General features: G+C 49.1%; 3 protein-coding genes and 1 long non-coding RNA gene across 5 annotated transcripts; 1 reads left to right on the top strand and 3 right to left on the bottom strand.

The window, feature by feature from the left end:
* Nucleotides 1-249: 249 nt before the first annotated feature.
* On the bottom strand, nt 250-1348 carry LOC148385735 (uncharacterized). The gene is made up of 3 exons (XR_015863490.1): nt 1191-1348; nt 848-1079; nt 250-771 (listed from the first exon to the last, which is right to left on the bottom strand). It is a non-coding gene; the product is annotated as an uncharacterized LOC148385735 (long non-coding RNA).
* Nucleotides 1349-2850: 1502 nt separating this feature from the next.
* nubpl (nucleotide binding protein-like) lies at nt 2851-8845 on the bottom strand. 2 transcript variants are annotated; one of them, XM_088400975.1, is made up of 11 exons: nt 8677-8845; nt 6175-6319; nt 6077-6111; nt 5748-5838; nt 5535-5574; nt 5144-5234; nt 4770-4863; nt 4045-4130; nt 3847-3967; nt 3231-3313; nt 2851-3136 (listed from the first exon to the last, which is right to left on the bottom strand). In XM_088400975.1, exons 1-11 carry the CDS (start codon nt 8803-8805, stop codon nt 3074-3076), a joined length of 978 nt encoding a protein of 325 aa, XP_088257101.1. In that variant the 5' UTR covers nt 8806-8845; the 3' UTR covers nt 2851-3073. The 2 variants fall into 2 exon arrangements, with proteins under 2 accessions (XP_088257101.1, XP_088257102.1); XM_088400976.1 differs by having other exon boundaries at nt 6175-6386; nt 8677-8842.
* Nucleotides 8846-10446: 1601 nt separating this feature from the next.
* dtd2 (D-aminoacyl-tRNA deacylase 2) lies at nt 10447-12248 on the top strand. Its single transcript, XM_088400104.1, has 3 exons — nt 10447-10759; nt 11384-11453; nt 11872-12248. Exons 1-3 carry the CDS (start codon nt 10643-10645, stop codon nt 12177-12179), a joined length of 495 nt encoding a protein of 164 aa, XP_088256230.1. The 5' UTR covers nt 10447-10642; the 3' UTR covers nt 12180-12248.
* Nucleotides 12249-12799: 551 nt separating this feature from the next.
* Nucleotides 12800-23866, bottom strand: LOC148385732 (uncharacterized). Its single transcript, XM_088400094.1, has 4 exons — nt 22868-23866; nt 21549-21749; nt 21071-21281; nt 12800-13877 (listed from the first exon to the last, which is right to left on the bottom strand). The coding sequence occupies exons 1-4, from the start codon at nt 23571-23573 to the stop codon at nt 13625-13627; spliced, it is 1371 nt and encodes a 456-aa protein (XP_088256220.1). The 5' UTR covers nt 23574-23866; the 3' UTR covers nt 12800-13624.
* Between the last annotated feature and the right edge of the window lie 294 nt (nt 23867-24160).

Below are 24160 nucleotides of genomic sequence, written 5' to 3'. Positions count from 1 at the left end.
GTTAGCATATCTATCGTTTAGCCTGTTGTTGCTATTTAATGAATTGGAGTGACACCGATGGTTTTATAAACATGTTATTCATGTAATAGTTGTCCTTAATCACTCTATATGTTACGTCAGGCCTGTTCTCAGCTCTTTGTTTGAGTTTGTCACGTTAGCATACCTATCGTTTAGCCTGTTGCTATTTAATGAATTGGCGTGACACCGATGGTTTTATAAACATGTTATTCATGTAATAGTTGTCCTTAATCACTCTATATGTTACGTCAGGCCCGTTCTCAGCTCTTTGTTTGTGTTTGTCACGTTAGCATACCTATCGTTTAGCCTGTTGTTGCTATCGTTTAGCCTGTTGTTGCTCGTTCATGACTGTTTTTGGTGTGGGATTTTGTCGAATAAATTGCCCCCAAAATGCGACTTATACTCCGGAGCGACTTATATATGTTTTTTTTCACTTTTTGGGGCATTTTATGGCTGGTGCGACTTATACTCCGGAGCGATTTATAGTCCGGAAAATACGGTAATCACTCGGGCTAACTGGAAGCCATGGATGACAGGGGATATCCTCAGGCTGCTGAGGGCCAGAGACAAAGCCTACAGAGCTGGGGATGAAGCTGGCATGAGAACAGCGAGGGCCAACCTGTCCCGTAGCATCAAGGAGGTGAAAAAGGAATTAACTTGCAAGATAACCACCCACTTCAAAGACAGCAGGAACGCACGAAGCCTCTGGCAGTGTATTCAGGCCATCACGGACTACAAGCCCGCGCCACAGAGCTGTGAGAGCAACATCCCTCTGCTCAACGATCTGAAACGCTTCTTTGCTCGCTTTGATGCTCAAAACAGCACTTACCCACAGAAGACCCCTGTCCCTCCACACGAGCAGCACCTGTGCCTCTCTGCCCATAGCGTGACGAGGACACTTGCTGCTATCAACACCCGTAAGGCAGAAGGCCCAGACAACATCCCAGGTCGAGCGCTGAAGGACTGCGCTGAGGAGCTTAAGGGTGTCTTCACAGACATCTTTAACACTTCCCTGAAGCAAGCCATTGTCCCATCATGTTTCAAGGCTGCCACCATCATACCTGTGCCGAAGAAAACACCCATCATCATATCATCATGAAGTGCTTTGAGCAGCTTGTCATGACACACATCAGATCTGTTCTCCCCCCCACCTCCCCTTCCAGTTTGCATACCAAGCCAAACGGTCCACAGAGGATGCAATTTGCTCTGCCCTCCACTCAGCCCTCACCCACCTGGAAAAAAGAGACTCGTATGTGAGATTGCTGTTTGTAGACTTCAGTTCTGCATTCAACACCATTGTACCGCAACAACTCATCTGCAAACTCGACAAACTGGGACTCAGTACCTACCTCTGCAACTGGCTCCTGGACTTCCTCTGTCAGAGGCCTCAAGTAGTACGTGTTGGCGACAATATCTCAAGCAGCATCACGCTGAGCACGGGGGCCCCCCAAGGCTGCGTGCTCAGTCCGCTGCTCTTCACCCTGCGGACGCATGACAGCACTGCAACCTACAGCAAAAACCGCATAGTGAAATTTGCTGATGACACGATTCTGGTGGGTCTCATCACCAAGGGCGACGAGACTCAATACAGGTTGGAGGTCGACCTTCTGACCACGTGGTGCAGGGACAACAACCTCCTGCTGAACGTCAGCAAGACCAAGGAGATTGTTGTTGACTTCCGGAAGGGTCACACCCAACACCTGCCACTGACCACGGTGCTGTGGTGGGGAGAGTGAGCAGCACCAAATTCCTGGGGGTGCACATCAGTGAAGACCTCACCTGGACCACCAACACTGCATCACTGGCGAAGAAAGCTCAGCGTCACCTGTACTTCCTGCGGAAACTCAGGCAAGCAAGTGCTCCACCAGCCATCATGACCACGAGGCACCATTGAGAGCATCCTCACCAGCTGTGCGGGGTGGAGGCTGCACTGAATACAACAGGAAAGCCCTGCAGCGCATAGTGAACACAGCTGGAAGGATTATTGGTGCTTCACTCCCCTCCCTGGACATTTACACCTCCCACCTCACCCGCAAAGTGTCCACAATTGTGAGTGATGTGAATCACCCCGCTCACAGTTTGTTTGATCTACTGCCCTCTGGTAAGAGGTACAGAAGCCTGTGTTCCCGCACCACCAGACTCACCAACAGCTTCATACACCATGCTGTTAGGATCCTGAACTCTCTCCACCCTCGGCTGCATAACATCCTGGCCTTTTGGACCACGATGGCTGCCTTGCACTACTCCACTTGCACTACTCCACTTGTACTTTTGCGCTATTATACTGACTGTCTGCTGTATGCACAATTACACAATTTCAACCAAGTTGCCCTCATTTATTCATTGTATGTGCCTTCTTATTTTTACTTTTTATATTGTTTACTTGAATGTTTTGTTTGTCTGTGGACCGATTGGGTGTAATATGTCTTGTCTCCACCGTGGGATAGTAGGAAAGGCAATTTCGATCTCTTTGTATGTCTTGACGTGAAGAAATTGACAATAAAGCAGACTATACAAATCGGACCCATTGCCTCCCTGCTTGGCAAGGGTTGGAATTGGGAGGTCAGATCACCAAAGGATTCCCGAGCGCGATACCAGTTCTCACTGCTCCCCTAGGGGATGGGTTAAATGCCGAGGACAAATTTCACCACACCCAGATGTGGGTGTGACAATCACTGGGTCTTTACTTTTACCTTTATGTCAATCTTCTCAGGTGGTTTGGAAGAAGGGAACTTCTTTTAAATTGTTTTGGAGCAAGCAATTGGGCCATTTGAAAGCCGCCCGTCATCCACAGTGTGTGCGCACGCCACAAGGAAAAGGGTTAACAAGATATGGGCTTTTTTTTTTTTTATTTAAGTACGACACAACACAAAGACTACATTCACGTCGCCGTTTTGAATCAAAAACCCTCAAAAAAGGCTTTGGCAATTGCTTTTAGCAGTGGCCAGCAACAAGAAAAACGCTCGCAATGGCTCAGCATTGTCACAGGTGAAAGGCCGTAGCAATATTTGGACCTGTGGAGATGTAACCAAAGTAGTGGGATGGTTGTCTGTCGTCAAGCGGCGATCTCCTCCAGCCTCTGAACGACAGCGCTCGCCAGCTTCAAGTAGGACAGCGCCTGGAGCGAATGCAAACACAAAGATGGACAGGAAAGAATCGAGAAGCATCCCGCAGAGGAGGAGGAGAATCAAGAGAAGGAGGAGGGGAAGCACCTCGGGGCTGCCAGGCGAGGACACGACGACAGGCTCCCCTCTGTCGGCCGTCTGTCTGATGTGGACATGTAGAGGAATGTCACCTGAGAGCAGACACCCAATCAGGACATGGAAGGACAAGCCCAACGGGGTATCGGCCGCTTGCGACACATCGGTGCCTTGACCGACCGCCCCTATCGCTTTCCTGTGTGAAATTGAGGCTCGACCATTCATCAAATTAATCAATTATGATTTTTGGTCATCGTCCAGAGCTCGTTGAACTGGCACTTTCCCGTCCTGCGCACTGAGAATGTCTTTTTTTCCCAAATGTGATATTTGCAAGAGAAACATGGACACGCTTGCAGGTTGTCTGACATAACAAACCAGCAAGAGACTCATAATCAACACACGTTTGCACGGTTTCTGCACCCTCAACTTGAATGGGCGTGCGTTTTGGCAATAGGGCTGATTGACTCGATGATTGACCAAAGAACTGAGAGGTGAATCCATCGTTAAAGGCGTGGTGACAAGACACAAGTGGTGACACAAAAACAGAACCATGACTGTTCGTAGAGACACGCGAAGACAAAAGGCATTTGATACGGACAGAAGGCACGATGGCTAGAGAACGCTGTACCTAATAAAGCGACTCCCAGCGAGTTGGCCAGCTGCCGGGCACCGTCGGAGCCAAAGATGGCCGTCCGCTGGTGGCACCTAGGGCACTCGAATGTGCTCATGTTCTGTACCAGGCCCAGAACCTGCGGGCAGGCAGGCACACACAGGCACGTTAAGCCACGATGGTGCACAAAACGCTTTTCAGGCGACTGCCTTTTACCGGCACGTTGACTTTGCGAAACATCTGGGCTCCTCTGCGGGCATCCAGCAGGGCCACGTCCTGCGGCGTCGACACAATCACAGCGCCTGCACGCATGCACACAACGTGTGGCTCACCGGAGTGCCTCATATCAAAAGTCCACACACCCCATTGCAATTTGGCGCCACTGGTCAAAACAGGCCCCGAATAAAGTTGGGCTGTTGTTGCGAGCTGGTTTGCGGTTTCCGGATAGCCCACACGCGAGGTGACGATGATGATGATACCCCCAGCATGCTTGGGTGGAGCTCTCCTCCAAGATCAAGCACATGAGGAAGTATCTCCTCCCTCTCAAGGGATAGGAAGAGATTTTTTTCACATTTGCTTTGTGATTCGCCACCCAACCCAGTACGCCTGAAAAAGTCACACGCGCTTAAATGCAACTTTTTTTTCTCAGGGATTTTGGGCGCCTTGGACATGCTTTGGTGCCCCAATCCTCACGATGTCAGTGGAAGCCCACTAGAAGTTCACAACTTTATTCGTAGTTAGATCATCAGAGGCACTTGTGTGCGCCAAGGCATTTGAATGTGATTGTTGAATTGCAAAGGCAGGTGCAGAGACAAGGGTGTGCACACTTATGCAACCTTGTTTTGGGTGTCAGCCACATTAATGCTGGAAGATGGTTGGAAGGATCATTTTGGTGTGTTGTATTTTGGCCTTTTAATAATTATAATTGCGGAGGTGCTAACCTGCTATGGGGATGCTCTGCGTGATGGTCAGCTGTACGTCACCTGTCCCAGGAGGCATGTCAATCACCAGATAGTCCAGAGAGCCCCACTCCACCTACACACACTCACGCGCGCACGCACGCACGCACGCACGCACGCACGCACGCACGCACGCACGCACGCACGCACTCTCACACACACACACACACACACACACACACACACACACACACACACACACACACACACACACACACACACACACACACACACACACACACACACACACACACACACACACACACACACACACACACACACACACACACACACACACACACGTGTGGATATCCTGAAGACAAATCTTGGTGCACACGCAGGCAGGATGCGGGAACCTGTCTGAGCAGCTTGTCTAGAGCAGACATGACCATGAGGCCCCTCCACACGATGGGGGCATCCTCGTCCACCAGGAATCCCATCGACATGCTGACAGGAGGATGGACAGAATAGCACATGAAGCCCAACACTGCTGCCAACACTGCTGCCAACGCTGCTGCCAACGCTCTCGCCAACGTTGCTGCCAAAGCTAACATGTGGACCTTTGCCCCCCCTCCCCCCTTCTGTGGAAAGCCAAGGTCAACGCGTCCACCTAATCAGTCTTGCTTGGGACCTCTGAACCAAGCCACGGCCGTCGACTGGTAAGGGCTTCAAGCAGCCGCCAAAGGTGCACATTGAAGGCGTATGAACGGGCCAGACGGACGCATTTGGATTCCCTCATAGACTCACCAAGGAACACCGTAGTTGGTCAGCGGGAGCATGCGATTGTCTGAAGAAACCAAAACAAAATCTCTTTGAGAACATTTGTGCAAAAATATTTTGAAAATTTGAAATGAAATTCTCTCTTTCCTGCCGTGTGTGTGTTTGTGTGCGTGTGTGTGCGTGTGTGCAGCACAAGTGCGCACACCCCTTCTCTCTACGGTTTGCAAAGTTTGGCCTTACTGTCAGTGAGCTGCGGGTTTCCCTTCAGGTTCATCATCTTGGGAACAGACGGCCCATAGACGTCGGCGTCCAGCAGACCCACCGACTTGGACTGGAAGGACACATTTGATGGAGATCTACAGGCTACAAAGTGCAAAATGCGGCAGGTGTGTCCGTGACTCTTGGCCACCTGTGTGACGGGTACTTCGCTCGTGAGGACGAATGTGTTTTCACACAAAACGCAAACCCTAAGCCCGCCACCCCACCCCCGACCCCGTGTGTCTCGCCCGGTTGGTTGAGTGCCATCAGTCAAAGCAGGTCGATGCCATCAGACAGTAGAGCGTCCTCACCGGCTGGTTGGCCATCAATGCCAGCGCCAGGTTGACTGCGGAAGAAGAAGAGAGCGGTTGTACAAAAGCTGGCACGGCGGAGATGTGATGCGCTGTACCCGCAGTCGTGGACTTTCCCACGCCGCCTTTCCCGGAAGCCACGAGCAGCACCTGGCGTACTCCGGCGATGGCCTTCCGCTCGGGGAGGCTCCGAGCCATCTGCCGCTTTCGACGCTCCGCCAAGGCCTCAGCATCTGCCGACCTCTACGACGGCAACAGAAGCAGCATAGAACCTCCTCGGGTGACTCACTTCTCGCCAATGACTCCAGCGCTGTTAGATACCGGTTTAATTTGTTCCAGGAAGGACCAGATAAATATCTAAATCTTACACATTTTTTATATTCCACATTTAAGCAATGCCGTTGCCCGTTTACATTGTAAAATGACGAGTCGGTCAGTGAGCTCGCGTCGTTCAGGCATCTTGTAACACAGCGGGTCAGGCAAACGAGAATCAGGTGGCAGGCGTGGGTGCCAAAACACACAAAACTGTGAGGACTGACGATTAGCAGTTCCGTATTGGCAATGCGCGCCTCAGAGGTCTAGCACAGGGGGTGTGTGAGCGGAGACGTGACACAGCCACGCACGAAGGAAAAATGCACCGCCGTGCAGAAACAGTTAGGACAACAGCAGTGAGCATAATCGCGCACGTAGGAAAAAAGCACTGCCGTCCAAGATTTGGGACAGCGGCCGTCAATGAGCACTAAGCGCAGGACATGCCTCTGAACAATGTGTGGATGCCCTCGTGCTGGGCTGCCGGGCTGCGTCAGCCGGTCAGCACCGCAAGAGCAAAGCGGAGCCGTGACACATTTACATTTACTTTAAAATGTTTAAATGTTTAAAAATACAATAAATTATTTATGAATAAAATGAGTCTTGTGCGGATGCGCTGGGCTGCGGGGGCGCATCAATCGGCCAGCGTGCAAGAGCAGAGAGGACCCGTGACACTTCAAAATGTTTTGAAAAATGCTAAAAATACAATAACGTATTTAAAAGCACAATACAGTGTAGAAAATAAAATTATAAAAGTCTTGGGCGGATGCGCTCGCGCTGGGCCGCGTCAGTCGGGCCCGCACACGAGCAGAGGAGCCAGACACGTTTACGCTTCAAAAAAGGTTCACAAAAGTCTTGTGTGGATATTGTAACAATATATTTACTCATATCTATTTTCTTATTTAAATACATAAGAATGTTTCTGCAAGTCAGTTTGACTTGAAAACATTTACAAGTGTTTAAAAATACAAAAAGTGTTTAAAAAACAAAGTGTATAAATGTCTTGTGTGGATATTGTATATACCGTATTTGCCGGTGTATAGGTCGACTCGGTGTATAAGTCGACCCCCTAAAATTCGACGGAAATTTACGATTTTATGATATATCCTTTGTATAAGTCGAGCTCAATTGTTGCATTGTATTAAACTTCAAAATTCAATCAGAAATATGCGAAATTTATTGACGAAATGTGTTCAAATTCCGGGAGGCCGTGCGCATGCGCAGTGGCCGGAAATAACTCCAGCCGAGCGGATCGGCTGTTTATAAGCACCGCGGAGGAGATCGCGGAGCCTCATTCGACTTCCAGCGGCTGGCGAGCTCGCGCACGCCGCCCGGCACCAACGGGAGGCCGGAAATAGCTCCAAGCCGAGCGGATCGGCACTTTATAAGCACCGCGGAGGAGATCGCGGAGCCTCATTCGACTTCCAGCGGCCAGCGCACTCGCGCACGCCGCCCGGCACATCCGGGAGGCCGTGCGCACGCGCCAAGTGGCCGAAAATAGCCCCCGCCGAGCGGATCGGCTGTTTATAAGCACCGCGGAGGAGATCGCGGAGCCTCATTCGACTTCCAGCGGCCGGCGAGCTCGCGCACCCGCCCGGCACATCCGGGAGGCCGTGCGCACGCGCCAAGTGGCCGAAAATAGCCCCCGCCGAGCGGATCGGCTGTTTATAAGCACCGTGGAGGAGATCGCGGCGCCTCATTCGACTTCCAGCGGGCCGCGCACTTGCGCACGCCGCCCGGTTCAAATTTTCTAAGTGCAACGCACAATGAGATGCATGAGAAACGGCCTTGGTTACCATCACATTTGAAGCGATGAATACGAAGTTAAATTTTATGACTCGGTGTATAAGTCGAGGTCGATTTTTTTCGGTCGATTTTGGATCGAAAAAGGTCGACCAATACACCGGCAAATACGGTATTTACTCTTGTTTATTTTCTTTATTTTCCTATTTATTTAAATAAATATTTTTTTATGAAAATCAGTTTGACTTTAAAATGTTTACTAAAGTGTATAAGAAGACAAAAGACATTTTAAAGTACAATATACCGTGTTTAAAAATAGAGTAAAATACAATAAAGGTTCATAAAAGAATTTTGTGGATATTTTCACCTATCGCGGGTGGTCTTGGAACCAATTGTCCGCAATAAACGAGGGATTAACATCGTATGTTAACTTGAATTCTATCGTGACACTTCCTTTGCCATCGCTGACGAAACGTAGAGGACTTGACGTCGCCCAGCCATCTTAGCACAAAATAAATAGCGTCTGGAGAAAGTCTCAAAATACTTACGTGCCAGCGTATAAAGTGTAAATAGCAGGCAAACGCGGCTTTTTTTTGTGGTGCAGCTCGTACAACCAACGATTTGTTGGCGTGTGTGCTCATGAAAGACAAAAGTCTGCCGTAAGTGAACTGCGCCATGTTTGAGCTGCTCAAGTTGATCACTTGAAGGGCGTCAATGTTGCGCAAAATACAGATTTCAGAACATTTTCAACAAAACGACAACACGTGGTTTGTTTAGGAATTATCACGATTAAAGAATCATCTAAATGGGTGTTTTAGTACTGTATTGATTTTTCATGTGGCAAAATGATTGACAGCGATTGAAATGCGCAACTTTGAGCTTCTTAGAACAGCCGGTGTTACATGTCAAGTTGCTCCCATGTTATCTTGCACCCCGTCTCGATAAAAACGCTGAACGAAAAGTCTCGTTTGCATTTCCGACTGGCTGCAACACATAGCAAACAAAAAATATATATATAAAAGTCATAAGCGGGATTTGAACCCGAGACGCAAATATATAAAGTGCAGCGTACTAAGCACTGCCTCAAACGCTGTGCTGGCGTGATACACAGTGAATACAATAGATCATTTTTAATATAGCCAAAACTAAAATACCCGGCGAGGGTACGCGTTGATCTGATACCTTGTGTATACCCGTCCATGTTAACTGGCTCATCGAAACCAACTTGACATGGTCGCTTTCCAAAGCTTCACGCCAACCTTGCAGCAGGGCATCATGCATTTATGACATGGTCAACTTTCTAGACACATAAGGAAGTGGTTCAAGTACTAAAGCAGCGGAGTTATATTGTTCGGGTTTGCGTATTATTAGGAGTGTGGAGAGAACAGAATTTCACTAATTGTTGTCTGTTATGAGACGCGCGGAGGGTGAGCGGTGGGATATACAAAAGTAAAATTCACCTTTATTGACTTTACAGTTGTTTGTCTCTAATTATTCATCACATTTCAACGGTGCTTACACTACTATTTCAAAATCCATGCATTGACATTATGGTGGTGCAAACAAACATGAACATTGGGTGCGCGTGTATTCAGATGCTCCTAAGGACTTTTGAATGTCAACATTGTGTAAAGAGTGCTCCGATATCAAAGATAACAGAACAATAATTAATCCTTGGCCGGGGGGCTGTGCAAGTGTACCACCTTTTCAGCGGTGAACTTTCGTTCACCCTCAACGCGTCGCATGACAGACAACCATTTGTGATATTTGTTCTCTCCACATTCCTATTAATACGCAAAGCCGATAAATATAACACCGCTGCTTTAGTACTACTTGGACCCATTGCTTATGTGTCTTGAAAGTTAATCATGTCATAAATGCATGATGCCCTGCTGCGAGGTTCGCGTGAAGTTTTGGAACGCGACCATGTCAAGTTGGTTCCGATGAGCCAGTTAACATGGACGGGTATACACAAAGCATCAGATCAACGCGTACCTTCACCGGGTAATTTAGTTTTGGCTATATTAAAACTTATCTATGATGTTTAGTGTGTACCACGATAGTACAGCGGTTAAGGGGATGCCCAGTAAGCTGTGCTTTACTTCTTTGCGTCACGGGTTCCAATCCCGTTTATGATTTTTCTATTATTTATTTATATATATATATATATATATATATATATATATATATATATATATATATATATATATATATATTATTCTTTGCTATGTGTTGCAGCCAGTCAGAAATGCAAATGAGACGTTTCGTTCAGCGTTTTTATTGAGTATTTGAACAGTTTTGCAGTCAGGCAAGTTCCAAGTCGCTTGTGACGAATCTCCAGTCGCGAAACACAAAATCGCTTTACCATAACAGTCGTAACTCGAGACAGGGAGCAAGATAACATGGGAGCAACTTGACATGTAACACCGTGTGACATAACCCGGAAGTGTGCTTCAACTTTGTCAATTCCTGCTTTTCCAAACTACATCCATACACTTTGTTGAGCTAAGTGGAATGGCTGACAGGAGCGGTTGTGCGACCCCGGTGGTCCGCACAATTCTACAGCAATGTTTGCAAGCGAGGCTGCAGGTGAAGCCGCAGGACGAGCAACAACCGGCTCAATGGGTTCAGGTCAGTACAACATGCGCAGCTTCTATCCTAACGCCTGCGTCCACGCACACAAAATCATTGCTAAAGTGGCCTCGTTTTGTTTCATCAAATGGAAAAGTGAAAGCAGCTGACGGAACGGTGAATATATTTATAGTTCGAAATCAGAAACGCCCAGGTCCTCGAGAGCCCCTCTGCTATCTGTTTTGGATGTTTCTCTGCTCCAAAACACGCGACTCAAACGATGGGTGGCAAGGATGCCAGGAGCCTAAGGATCCTGGTCATTCGTCTCTAAAACAGCCTGGAGACCGGAGTGTGAAATACAGGCATTCGCACAGCCAAACACTTGCTATTTGTCTTGTTATAAACAATATAGTCAAAGTCAAAGTCAGCTTTATATGTCGCTGTGAGCTATCAGGCTCTGGGTTATCAACCACATGCATCCAAATGTATTTGCTGGCCGCCATTTGGGCGGCTGCAACATGGCTCTCTTTTAAGTTGAGCAATGCAAACCCAAGAGGACCGTACGTAGCCTTCAATGCGCAAGGGTGAACCTGACGCAAGGCAGTTAACCCGGAGCGGACTCGGAAATGAGCCGTATCACGCACTCTGGTGTCAAACGGCACTGTGATGTCTGTGTCCTTGCAGATTGAAAGAGGCATGGTGGTCTACGTTTGTTTTTTGAAAGGCGCAACAGAAGACATCCTTCCCAAGATGGGTGAGTCGCCTCCGAACCTTGCGATGGGCCGCCACCTCCGCGCCTTGCGTTCGCCCGCTGCTCACCTCGCTAAAAGTACAACGCAATTCTTCGGAAAGGATGTACATCAAACGCCATTTCATTCGACACTCAAAAATACGTGACGTATTGGCCAGCTCCTGCTTTGCTTTATTTGGGAACAACTCATTTCAGAGGGAGAGCCTGATTGGCCGTACAAGTCGAGCGACAAGTATGGTCACGTGAACTCGCTGGCCCGCCAGAGAGTTCCGGTCTCTCGGCCCCGTTGTGCAACTGTACCAAAATCCACCACACATCAACTCTGTCAGGAGACAGCAGTCACTAATTAAATTAAACTGGGGAGTCCGCATTGGGATCTGAGACATTAATTTTCCCACGCAATGTCTTCTTGCTGATGTAGTTTCCACGCTGCTCAATGTGCGCGTCTGCGAGTCGCCATCAGGGAAGATGGTTTCGCTGGCAGAGCTCCCGGGTAGCCTCCTGCTGGTCCCTCAGGCCACGCTGGGAGGCAAAGCCAAAGGCAGGACAGTGCAGTACCACGACAACATAGCCAAGGAGGACGGACTGCGGCTCTACTCCTGCTTGGAGGCTCTGTGCCGCCAGGAGGTGACGGCGCCTGGCCTGAGCGTGCAGCACGGGACGTACGGGAATAGACAGGTTCTGCACATCCAGACCGATGGACCTCACGCGCACCTGCTGGAATTCTGAGAAAGGCTCTTCATCTGTTTTGAGTTGGCTCCTCTTTTTGTCCCAAGATTAAAATTTTAAAGTAAATCAGTCGCTTGTCACACTTTCTTTGACCATAACCGTGCATCACCCACCAGGCCCAGGAGAGCCCGTACCGGATGATGGCGTCTGACGCCACCATTGATGAACGGAGGGGTGCAGTCCGTTCTTTTCTTTCAGAGGTCTTTTCTTCAGTTTGTGCCACGTGGTATATGTGGTTTGCTCGATGTTCCTGACTCTGTGCATTGCGGCAACTTGATTTGTTGACCAAGTCAATACTTATTGACTAGGAGCAGGCGGGATTGGGAGAGGGGGCTTGGGAAGATTAGTCTTGATTTTAGGTAGGAAGACAGATATGGATTTTCAGCGAGGCATTGCTTTTAAAATCATTGATTGACATACGCTGGCGCAAAATTAAAAAATCTGATGGGGACATGACTAAATTTTCCAGAATTTATCAAGTGTTAACATTCTGTATGAATTTTGTCCTTCAGAATAATCACCTTGTGCAGACCAAAAAAAATTCAAATAATTTCATGTCTTTGCTTTGTGACAACCCAATGTACAAATTCCATTCAAAAGCCTGTTTCAGATAGCCAAAATCCTTTGAAGATGCAATGTTGTTGCATCAAACTTAGTTTAATTAAAACGGTTCCTCATAAGAACAGTGTATTCACAAAAGAAAAAACGCAGTCAACATTTATCCTGATTAATTGTCTTTCGATGATTAATCTAAAAATGTCCACTTGTTACTCACACCTTGGTGACTTCCTTTGAGCCCCATGTCGAGCTCATGTCCGCTTCGTCGGTCTTGTCTAACACACAGTCAGTCATGTGGTCCTGTTTGGTCTTACCTTGTCTTGGTCTTGTCCTTTCTTGACCCATCTTGTTTTGTCCAGTCCTATCTTGTCTAAGACCGAATATGGTGTAGTCCATTTCCATTTCATCTTAATTGTTCCTTTCCTGTCTTGTTTGGGGGCAAGTCTTTTCTTGACTGGTCTGGCATTGCCCAGTCCTACACCTTGCCTTGCCTTATCCTGTCAGGCTTTGTCCATCCCTATTTCATCTTACAGTGTCTTGTCTTGTGCTGTCCAATCCATTTTTGTCTTCACACATCCTTCGTTGTGCTGTCCTGTCTTGCTTTGGCTAACAATAACGCTGTGTGGTCTAGTCCAAGCCTGTCTTATTATTCGTCTTGTGCTGCCCTTTTGTCGTTTTCTTGTATTGTCCTGTCCTGTCCTGTCCAGTCCAGTATTACTTTGCCTTATCCTGTTCAGTCAGGTCTAGTCTTGTACTTCCTGTATCCATCGTTGCTCAAGGTCTAGGTAGTCCGTTTGTCTTTGGGCGAGCTCAGGTTCAGGTCATTAACGCTCAACCACATAGTTCTTGTAAGCGCTTCACAAGGTTGTCCAAGTTCCAGGCTTCCATCAGTCTCCCTCCCAGACACAGTTACACTCTCTCAGTGGGTTACGGCGGCGCATGGCGGTCACCACTGTGATCCGGTTGGCCGACAGCTGCACCAGCTGGTCGATGAGCTCCTGGACGCAGGGGCTCGGCCACGGGTGCCCGTTCAGGTAGTCCCTCAGAATGAAGGAGCGCTCCACCAAGAGCTCCAGACGCTCCAGGTGCCGAAGACGTTGCAGGCTGAGGAGGTCCTTCTCGGGCTCGCGGCGAAAGAACCTGCAAAAGGCAGCATTATTCCTGTACTATAACCACATTGAGCAGTCCTACCTTGTATGATTCTATCATTTCGTAGCCTGTCTTGTGGATATACTTGTCTTGTTTTGTGTTGCCTCAATTTATCCTATCCTAAGCTTCTGTCTCCAGACCTGTCTTGTCTTGTATGATCTTCTCTTGCATAGTACCGTATGTTCCGGAGTATAAGTCACATTTTTTTCCCTCATAGTTTGGCCGGGGGTGCGACTTATAATCAGGAGCGGCTTGTATGTGAAATTATTAACACATTATTACTTGATCATGAACACATTACAGTAATCCCTCGTTTATCGCAGATAATTGGTTCCAAGACTACCCGCAATAGGTGAAAATCTACAATGTAGAGAAACTATATTGTTACAATAAAATATAAGACTGACGCGCCCCCACACGAGTGCATCCGCACAAGACTTTTATAATTTTATTTTTCAAACACTTTATTGTATTTTTAATCATTTGAACATTTAAACACAACTCCGCTTTGCTCTTGCGGTGCTGACCGGCTGACTAAACCCGGCAGCCCAGCGCAAGAGCATCCACACATTGCTCAGATGCATGCCCTGCACTTAGTGCTAATTGCCGCCCGCTGTCCCAAATCCTGGACAGCAGTGCTTTTTTCCTACGTGTAACGGTGCTGCTGATATGTTGAGGTAGACTGAGTAAATAAAGTGCGGGAGGCTGAGATAAAGTGTAGTTAGAACTGCTAAGCCAATCAGCTGCAAGGACACAGATCAACAAGTTCCCATTGGCCATTATATCATATGGGCAGACAAAGCCCTGCGCTCCTAGTGAAAAGCCGCGACCATCGGGGAGTCGCTGATGGTGTAAAGGTGCACTTGCCTGCCTTGTCTTGTTGCCTGGCTTGTGTGCTTCATTGCATATTACGCTCTGAATGTGTGTGTGGCAGAAAAAAAAATCTGCGATGCACCGAATTTAGCCGCAACATTTGTTTAAAAAAAAAAATTGCGATAGAGCGAGGCTGCGATAGGTGAACCGCGAAGTAGCAAGGGATTACTCTACTTACTTACAAGTAGTTTCACGTCACATGTTATTTTCGCTTTAAACTGCATGAGGGCGCTCTACCGCTCAACCAGCTCAGTGGCCTAGTGGTAGAGTGTCCGCCCTGAGACTGGAAGGTTGTGGGTTCAAACCCTGGCCGGGTCATACCAAAGACTTTAAAAATGGGACTCAGCATTAAGGGGTGGGTTATTGGGGGGTTAGATCACCAAATGATTCCCGGGCGCGGCACTGCTGCTGCTCACTGCTCCCTTCGGGGATGGGTTAAATGCAGAGACAAATTTCACCGCACCCAGTTGTGTGTGTGACAATCATTGGGACTTTAACTTTAACTTTTAGGCCTGTGGAATAATTGGAACAGCAACGGACAATGAGTCTGCATCCATCCACTGACTTCCGGAGTCAGCGGAATTCTTTATGACACAGAGGACACAGATTGACAGAGGAAAAAGATTTCGATGGATTTAATGATTTGGAGTGACAAGGATGGTTCGCCCCTCCGTGAGTCGTCACCTTATTGTGGTGGAGGGGTTTGCGTGCCCCTATGATCCTAGGAGTCATGTTGTCGGGGGCTTCATGCCCCTGGTAGGGTCACCCATGGCAAACGGGTCCTAGGTGAGGGGCCAGACAAAGCACGGCTCACAGAAGCCCCTTATGATGACTAAAATAAATGGACTTCGTTTTCCCTCGCCCGGACGCGGGTCACCGGGGCCCCCCTCTGGAGCCAGGCCTGGAGACGGGGCTCGAAGGCGAGCGTCTGGTGGCCGGGCCTTCGCCTATGGGGCCCGGCCGGGCCCAGCCCGAAAAGGAAACGTGGGTCCCCCTTCCCATGGGCTCACCACCTGTGGGAGGGGCCAAAGGGGTCGGGTGCAGTGTGAGCTGGGCGGCGGCCAAAGGCAGGGACCTTGGCGGTCTGATCCCCGGCTGCAGAAGCTGGCTCTTGGGACATGGAATGTCACCTCTCTGGCTGGAAAGGAGCCCGAGCTGGTGTGCGAGGCAGAAAAATTCCGACTAGATATAGTTGGACTAGCCTCCACACACAGTTTGGGTTCCGGTACAAGCCCTCTCGAGAGGGGCTGGACTATCTTCCACTCTGGAGTTGCCCACGGTGAGAGGCGTCGAGCAGGTATGGGTATACTTATTGCCCCCCGGCTGGGCGCCTGCACTTTGGGGTTCACCCCGGTGAACAAGAGGGTAGCCTCCCTCCGCCTTCGTGTGGGGGGACGGGTCCTGACTGTTGTTTGTGTCTATGCACCAAACGGCAGCTCAGAGTATCCACCCTTCTTGGAGTCCCTGGAGGAAGTGCTGGAGAGCGCTCCTTCTGGGGACTCCATCGTTCTACTGGGTGTCTTCAATGCTCACATGGGCAATGACAGTGAGACCTGGAAGGGCGTGATTGGGAGGAACGGCCCCCCCGATCTGAACCTGAGCGGTGTTCTATTATTGGACTTCTGTGCTCGACACGGATTTTCAATAATGAACACCATGTTCAAACATAAGGGTGTCCATGTGTGCACTTGGCACCAGGACACCCGAGGCCGCAGTCCGATGATCGACTTTGTAGTCGTGTCATCGGATTTGCGGCCGCATGTTTTGGACACTCGGGTGAAGAGAGGGGCGGAGCTGTCAACTGATCACCACCTGGTGGTGGGTTGGCTCCGATGGTGGGGGAAGATGCCGGTCCAACCTGGCAGACCCAAACGCTCTGTGAGGGTCTGCTGGGCAGAGAGAACAACACAGACTCCGGCCAAATCGGCCACTCCAAGTTAGTTAAATTTCTCATAGAAATGTGTCTTTAAACGTGTCTTAAATGTTTCTACTGAGGTAGTAGTTCTAATATCCATTGGTAGGGCATTCCAAAGCTCTGGAGCCCGAAGAGAGAATGCTCTAGAACCTGCAGACATTTTCTTGGCCCTCGGTGTAACTAAAAGACTAGAGTTTTGCGTGCTGCTGACCTCGACTCGGGACGTCGTGAGTCGGTGGGAAGAATACTTTGAAGACCTCCTCAATTCCACCTACATGCCTTCCATTGAGGAAGCAGGGCCTGGAGACTCTGAGGCGGATTCTCCAATCTCTGGGGTCGAAGTCACTGAGGTAGTTAAAAAACTCGGTGGCAAGGCCCCGGGGGTGGATGAGATCCGCCCGGAGTTCTTAAAGGCTCTGGATGTTGTGGGGCTGTCATGGCTGACACGCCTCTACAACATTGCGTGGACATCGAGGACAGTGCCTCTGGATTGGCAGACTGGGGTGGTGGTTCCCCTCTTTAAGAAGGGGGACCGGAGGGTGTGTTCCAATTACAGGGGAATCACACTCCTCAGCCTCCCCGGTAAGGTCTATTCAGGGGTGCTGGAGAGGAGGGTCTGTCGGGAGGTCGAACCTCGGATTCAGGAGGAGCAGTGTGGCTTTCGTCCTGGCCGTGGAACAGTGGACCAGCTCTACACCCTTGGCAGGATCCTCAAGGGTGCATGGGAGTTTGCCCAACCAGTCCACATGTGTTTTGTGGACTAGGAGAAGGCGTTCGACCGTGTCCCTTGGGAGGTTCTGTGGAGGGTGCTTCGGGAGTACGGGGTGCCGAGCCAACTGATAAGGGCGGTTCGGTCCCTGTATCACCGATGCCAGAGTCTGGTCCGCATTTCCGGCAGTAAGTCGGATTCGTTCCCAGTGAGGGTTGGACTCCGTCAAGGCTGCCTTTTGTCACCGATTCTGTTCATAATTTTTATGGACAGAATTTCTAGGCGCAGCCTAAGCGTTGAGGGGGTCCGGTTTGGGGACCTCAGCATCGCATCTCTGCTTTTTGTAGATGACGTGGTGCTGTTGGCTTCTTCAGGCCGTGATCTCCAGCTCTCGCTGGAACGGTTCGCAACCGAGTGTGAAGCAGTCGGGATGAGAGTCAGCACCTCCAAATCCGAATCCATGGTCCACGATCGGAAAAAGGTGGAATCCCCTCTCCGGATCGGGGATGAGATCCTGCCCCAAGTGGAGGAGTTCAAGTATCTTGGAGTCTTGTTCACGAGTGAGGGGAGGATGGAGCGCGAGATCGACAGGCGGATCGGTGCAGCGTCGGCAGTAATGCGGACCCTGTACCGGTCTGTTGTGGTGAAGAGAGAGCTGAGCCAAAAGGCAAAGCTCTCAATTTACCAGTCGATTTACGCTCCTACCCTCACCTATGGTCACGAGCTATGGGTCGTGACCGAAAGAACGAGATCCCGGATACAAGCGGCCGAAATGAGTTTTCTCCGCAGGATGTCCGGGCTCTCCCTTAGAGATAGGGTGAGAAGCTCGGTCATCCGGGAGAGACTCGGAGTAGAGTCGCTACTCCTCCACGTTGAGAGGAGCCGGATGAGGTGGCTCGGGCATCTTATCAGGATGCCTCCTGGACGCCTCCCTGGGGACGTGTTCCGGGCATGTTCCACCGGTAGGAGACCCCGGGGACGACCCAGGACGCGCTGGAGAGACTATGTCTCTCAGCTGGCCTGGGAACGCGTTGGGATCCCCCGGGATGAACTGGATGAAGTGGCTGGGGAGAGGGAAGTCTGGGAGTCCCTCCTAAAGCTGCTGCCCCCGTGACCCGACCCCGGATAAGTGGAAGAAGATGGATGGATGGAAGGATGGTTTGATAAACATATTTGTTATAGTTATGTGCTATATACCGTATTGGCCCGAATATAAGACTGTGTTTTTTGCATTAAAAAAAGACTGAAAAAAGGGGGGTCGTCTAACATTCGGGGCCTAGACATTATACCCATTCACAAGGCTAGATGGAGCCAGATATCTTTCAAGGGAATGCTGAACTTAACTCCCCAGGCCAAAGCAAACCCCTGTCACGAAGAATAAAAATAAAAATAGCTGTACCACATAGAAGAAAAATAAAAAATAGTGGTAAGAAAGAAAAGAGAAGAAAATAAGAGAAGAGATAACAGAAAATGGAGAAACGTAGCGACAATCTGGAGAAAAGTGGGTCGAAGATCTGCCAGGTTAGTTGAGGAGAAGTTGTGATGCAAACTTCAAGATGATGGTGATAAATGAGGCAGAGTCTTCAAACAATTGCAAAGCGGCTGTGAAATATGGTGTCACAGTGTAATGTACGAAGATGGAGAGCTCAAAAAGATTGCCTAAAAAATGCTCACAATAAGAGCAAAGCTTTCCGTGGTCCTCAGAGCGGCCGCTTTCAAGAGTTCGACAGGAGGGTGTGCGCGTACATGGACAGTGAACTGAGCACAGCGAGGCAGAAGATGTTTGTGAGGAGTAATGTTCTGACATGACAGATCTCAGCTTGAGAGATCAAGTTTAAACCAGTTTGCATTATTTTATTGCAATGTTTTTTCCTTATTCACATTTGTTTCAAGAATTACAGTTAGACTTCACTTTGATGGTTAATGCAGTTATTGCAATTTTGTTGTTTTGTCATAGTAGATTGGTTTGATGATGATGATGATGGAATCTCCCGTCGATCCGACGGATGAGTAGAATAACAGTTATTTCTGCAAGTCTTACCAGCACAAAGATTGATTTAGGTGTCAAGCGGCCATGCCGTCCCCTTGCCACCCTCTCGCCTACAGAGGGTCGTTTGCCCAGCAGGTGCAGGTACTGCCACATGCAGGGCGGCCCAAGAAGGTGCAGCTTTACAGCATCCCCAATCCAACCCTTAAATGCTGAGTGTCAAGCAGGGAGACATTGGGTTCCATTTTGTTTATAGTCTTTGGTATGACTTGGCCGGGGATCGAACCCACGACCTCCCAGTCTCAGGGCAGACACTCATACCACAAGGCCCACTGAGCTGGTTTAGTAGATTGGTTTATTTACATTTAAAAAACCAGAAGCCATTCATTTACAAATGTAATTGCACTTTAGTTCACATATTTACATGTTCAGATATTATGATGAAATAGACAGTTTTTGCATGATTTGAATGAGGCGAAATAACATGCTTTTTCTCTCGAATATATTGTTATAATCATTTGTTTCAGATGTACTGTCATTATTTGCTGTATATAAATTAAAACTGGTGTTCAAAAAGTATTTTTTCCAAACTTGAGTCTTGAAAAAGAGGGGGTCGTCTTATAATCAGGGTCGTCTTATATTGTGGCCAATACGGTAATTTATATATAGTTATATAGGCCTGTGGAATAATTGAAATCGCAAGTGACGATGAGTCTGACGTCAGCACCGCATGTATTTCCAGAGTCAGCAGCAGCGTTTTGTATAAGTGACACAGAGGACGAAGATTTCAATGGATTTAATGATTTGGAGTGACACGGATGGTTCAATACATTTGTTATTTATGTTGTAGTTATTTGATATATATATAGGTTATATATAGTTATATAGGCCTGTGAAATAATTGGAACCGCAACTGACAACGAGTCTGACGTCAGAGCCACATGTACTTCCAGAGTCAGCAGCAGTGTTGTTTATAAGTGACACAGAGGCAGAGATTTCAATAGATTTAATGATTTAGAGTGACATGGATGGTTTGATAAACTTGTTATTTATGTTATAGTTATTTGAATAAATGTTAATATGTTACGTCAGGCACGTTCTCAGTTCTTTGTTCGTGTTTATGTAACGTTAGCACACCATATTTTAGCCTGTTGTTGCCTACTCATGTCTGTTCTTGGTGTTGTATTTTGTAAGATAAAGTTCCCCCAAAAATGCAACTTGTACTCCAGTGCGACTTGGTTTTTTTTCTTCTTTATCATGCATTTTATGGCTCGTGCGACTTGTACTCCGGAGTGACTTGTAATCCGGAAAAATACGGTACTAGTCGTGCCTTACCTAGCCCTGCCCTTCTGTCTTCTGTTTTTCTGTCTTGTCCCGCTCTGCCTCAGCTTATCCTGTCCCGTCTTACATTCTCCTGTCTTGACTTCACCCGTCTGCCTTGTTTTACAGTCCTGTCCACGTCCATTGCCTTTCCTTGTCTCATCTCTTACTTTATCGTTACTACGTTTTCTTGTCCTGTTACGCGTGTATCAGTGGATTGTCTCTTATCATGTCCCGAAGCTGTGTGTATGAGGCTGTGTCGAGATTTCCTTTCTTGTTTTGTCCTGCGTGGATTGTCGCGGCTTGTTCATACGGTGTTTTCCTGCCTTCCCCCCGTCCCTGTGATGTGCTGGCCGTCAATGCGGCCAAGATCCACTCACCGTATGCGCAGCGTCCGCAGTTGGGGGAACAACATGGGGATGCGCCGGCACAGGCTTCCGCTGGAGCGGTTCTGCTCGATGTCCAGGTGCTCCAGGGCCAACACTTTGGGCGCAATGGAGTCCAAATCCTTCAGAGTGATGGCCACACGCAGTGTTAGCCGTGTGACGCTGGCCGGGATGGTGTTGGTGTACAGCGACAGGGAGTTCCCGCCTGCCAACAGTTATATTATAGTCATGGCAATGTTCTTTCATCCGATATTATATTTTATTGTGCTTCTGCGGCGGTACTCTGGCTGAGTTTTAGCCAATCAGTGATGATGGCTTTTTACTAGGGGTGATCTGTTTGTCTGCAATGAGAGTCATGTCACAATTTGTGGCTGGTGATTCGGTTTCAGGACAATGTATGGATTGCTCTTATGCCGTTTTTCAAAGACAGAATCTTTTTTTTTAAATTGCCATTATTTGAGGCGCCACTCACCCACTATGCTGAGGGTCTCCAAGTGCTTGAGGGGCGCCAGCCAGGACGCCAGGCGACAGTCCAGTCCATCACGGATGTAGCGGTAATGCACGGTGAGCGAGCGAAGGGAGGTCAGACTCCTAAGCGCATTGTAGGGCAAGATGGTTTCGGGGTAGTCCACCAGTTCCAGACTGCTCAGGGCTGGACCCCCGCCCGGGAAGCCTGAACCGGACGGACACGCAGACCCTTTTCAATCACGACCGCCACTCATCAACATTTGTGCAATCCACAACCGTCGTTACGAAAACAAATGAGCGTTGAGGCCTACAAGGGCCGACTCGCTCCGTGAGCTTTTCCACGTGTTCAAACATTCCAGCTGCTCTGCGAAATACACACTAGAACTCTGCCTCCATCAATCGTATGACGTCAACGACGATCCTCGCGTGTTGCGCGACTGCGAAGCGGCTGATCGACTTAATGGAGGGGGGCGAGTAAACAGCCGATTGGAATAGATCACATCGTCACGCGTCGATTTTGATTTTAATGCTTCTCATTTTAGGTTGGCTTTTCCACCTGCCCGAGGGACTGATGATTTAATTAAATCAGCTTAGTTGAGCTAACTCGGGTGCATTTACATCGTATAACGCTGATCCAAGTGCATTGCACCTTTTAAATAAAGAATCAACCAATGATTCTTGGTAAAAAAAAAAAAAGAAATTGAGTATTACTGATAAATTCTAATACATGAACTAACTTATTTTTGTTACAATGTACCACTAGTTGAATGTGGCTCAAATTTAACATTCCTTACACAACTTGCTGTCCTAAACATTGCTTGTAAAAAAAATTAAGATTTGTACATCAACAACTACCCATATCAACAACTTTCAGTGGACACAAGGTCATGCTATAGACTTTTTAGCATAACCCTCAAGGTCATGACCTTCAAGGACCTTCAGGTCACGTGGTGGTATAGTATAGAGTTATGTGTAGTGAATATAGACAGCATCACCTTGTATAGAGTATAGTATAGAGTTACGTATGTGTAGTGAATAATGAGACCAAAGTTCCCTGTGTACGACTGACACAAACGGTTAGAGAGCACTTAAAGGTTAAAGCAGTTGGCAAACATTGGCTCCGGTTGAAATCGTAGTTTGCGGCACACCCGCCTCACCACTCTTAGCACAACTGCCAACACACAATAGGTCCTCTTGAATTCAGTCCGGTTTTACACATTTCAGATGCTTGGAGCGAGATTTCTTTTTTCTAATATGGAATGAGGCCAACTGCCAGCATTTTTCGCTTTCCCGATTCGACGGCCGTCCGGTCGCTCCACCTACCCGGGCGCCACGGGTCCGGTGGACTCAGGTAGTCGTCGGGCAGGGGCTCCTGGGGCTCGCCCCTCATGCCCCACGAGAGGTGCGTGAGCTTGGGCAGGCCGGTCATCATGTGGTGGAAGTCGTCCCGGGGCACAGGGCGCACCCGGTCCAGCCCGCAGCCCTCCCCCTGCTGGTGGAAGAGCAGGTAGCGCAGGTTGCTGAGGCCGGCCAAGGCGTGGACGAAGTCGGCGGCGGAGCGCAGGCGAACGTTGCACACGCTCAGGTGGGTGAGCTGGGCGCTCAGGTGCGCGCTGAGGGCGGGGCCCAGCATGGGCTCGGACCAGGCGGCGTCTCGCACGGCCAGCTCTCGCACGTCAGAGAACTGCAGCAGGTGGTCCAGGTACTTTTGCTTGTAGACGCGGCCGCCATTGACGAAGGCGACGGCGCTGAGCGACGGCAGGAACTTTACCAGGCGCCGCCACTCCTTGCGGCGCAGGTGGCGCACAGCCACGCGGGTCAGCTTGCGCCGGCGTAGCGTGTCCCAGAAGCCGAAAGTGTAGCGGCGCAGGTCGGATAGCACCACCGTTTGGCCTCGCCAGAGGTAAGGGTGGTCGGCCAGCAGGCGCAGGGCTCGGCACGAGCAGCGCACCGCCTGCATGTCGGTGGGGCCCAGGAAGCTCAGCACCGATACCCACAGCTCCGGTGGCAGAGGCGGGAGGACAGACATCACAGGCAGCGGGCGGGCAGGGAGACTGGCAGGCGGTCAAGCGGCTACAAACCCAGGCGCGATGGCGACATTTGTCAAATTACGCCCCACGGAGTGAGGAGGCCTCGGCGGGTGCTGTCGTCGGCTAGCGCCACTCAAACGTCATCGCCGTCGTTGTCCAGTTTTAATTTTAGCTGTCGGACTTTGTGCTGGAAACCAACGTAGCGTTGGATTTTGTCTTCATTTTCTCCCTGCGAGTGGATGACATGCGTCACTTCTGGTCACAAATGGGTTGTCGGCCAATCGCGGAGCAGCTTTACGACTTCTTCGATGGGGAAAGTGGCGGAAAACATAATGAATGACCGCTTTAGCGCCCCCCCCCCCCCCCCCCAATTCAGAACTTCTCAGGGGTTAACAGACAACGAGGCAAACACGCTTATTACAGAAATATATCATGAAGAGTACATTAAGAATATTTGATTTCGTTTTCCAGCATAGCAAATTTAGGTTTCTGATTAATGAATTGACGTGTGGTGTATAGGAAATGGCATAGCTTATTACTGGCAAAATGACGTTCCTTAACATCCCTCTGTGTGCGCTGCGATTGT

Source organism: Syngnathus floridae, chromosome 16 (assembly GCF_059516105.1).
Source record: "Syngnathus floridae isolate MCC-2025c chromosome 16, RoL_Sflo_1.0, whole genome shotgun sequence".
NCBI lineage: Eukaryota > Metazoa > Chordata > Actinopteri > Syngnathiformes > Syngnathidae > Syngnathus > Syngnathus floridae.
Note: the sequence above shows the minus strand (reverse complement) of the source record. Positions and strands in the feature narration are given on the sequence as shown.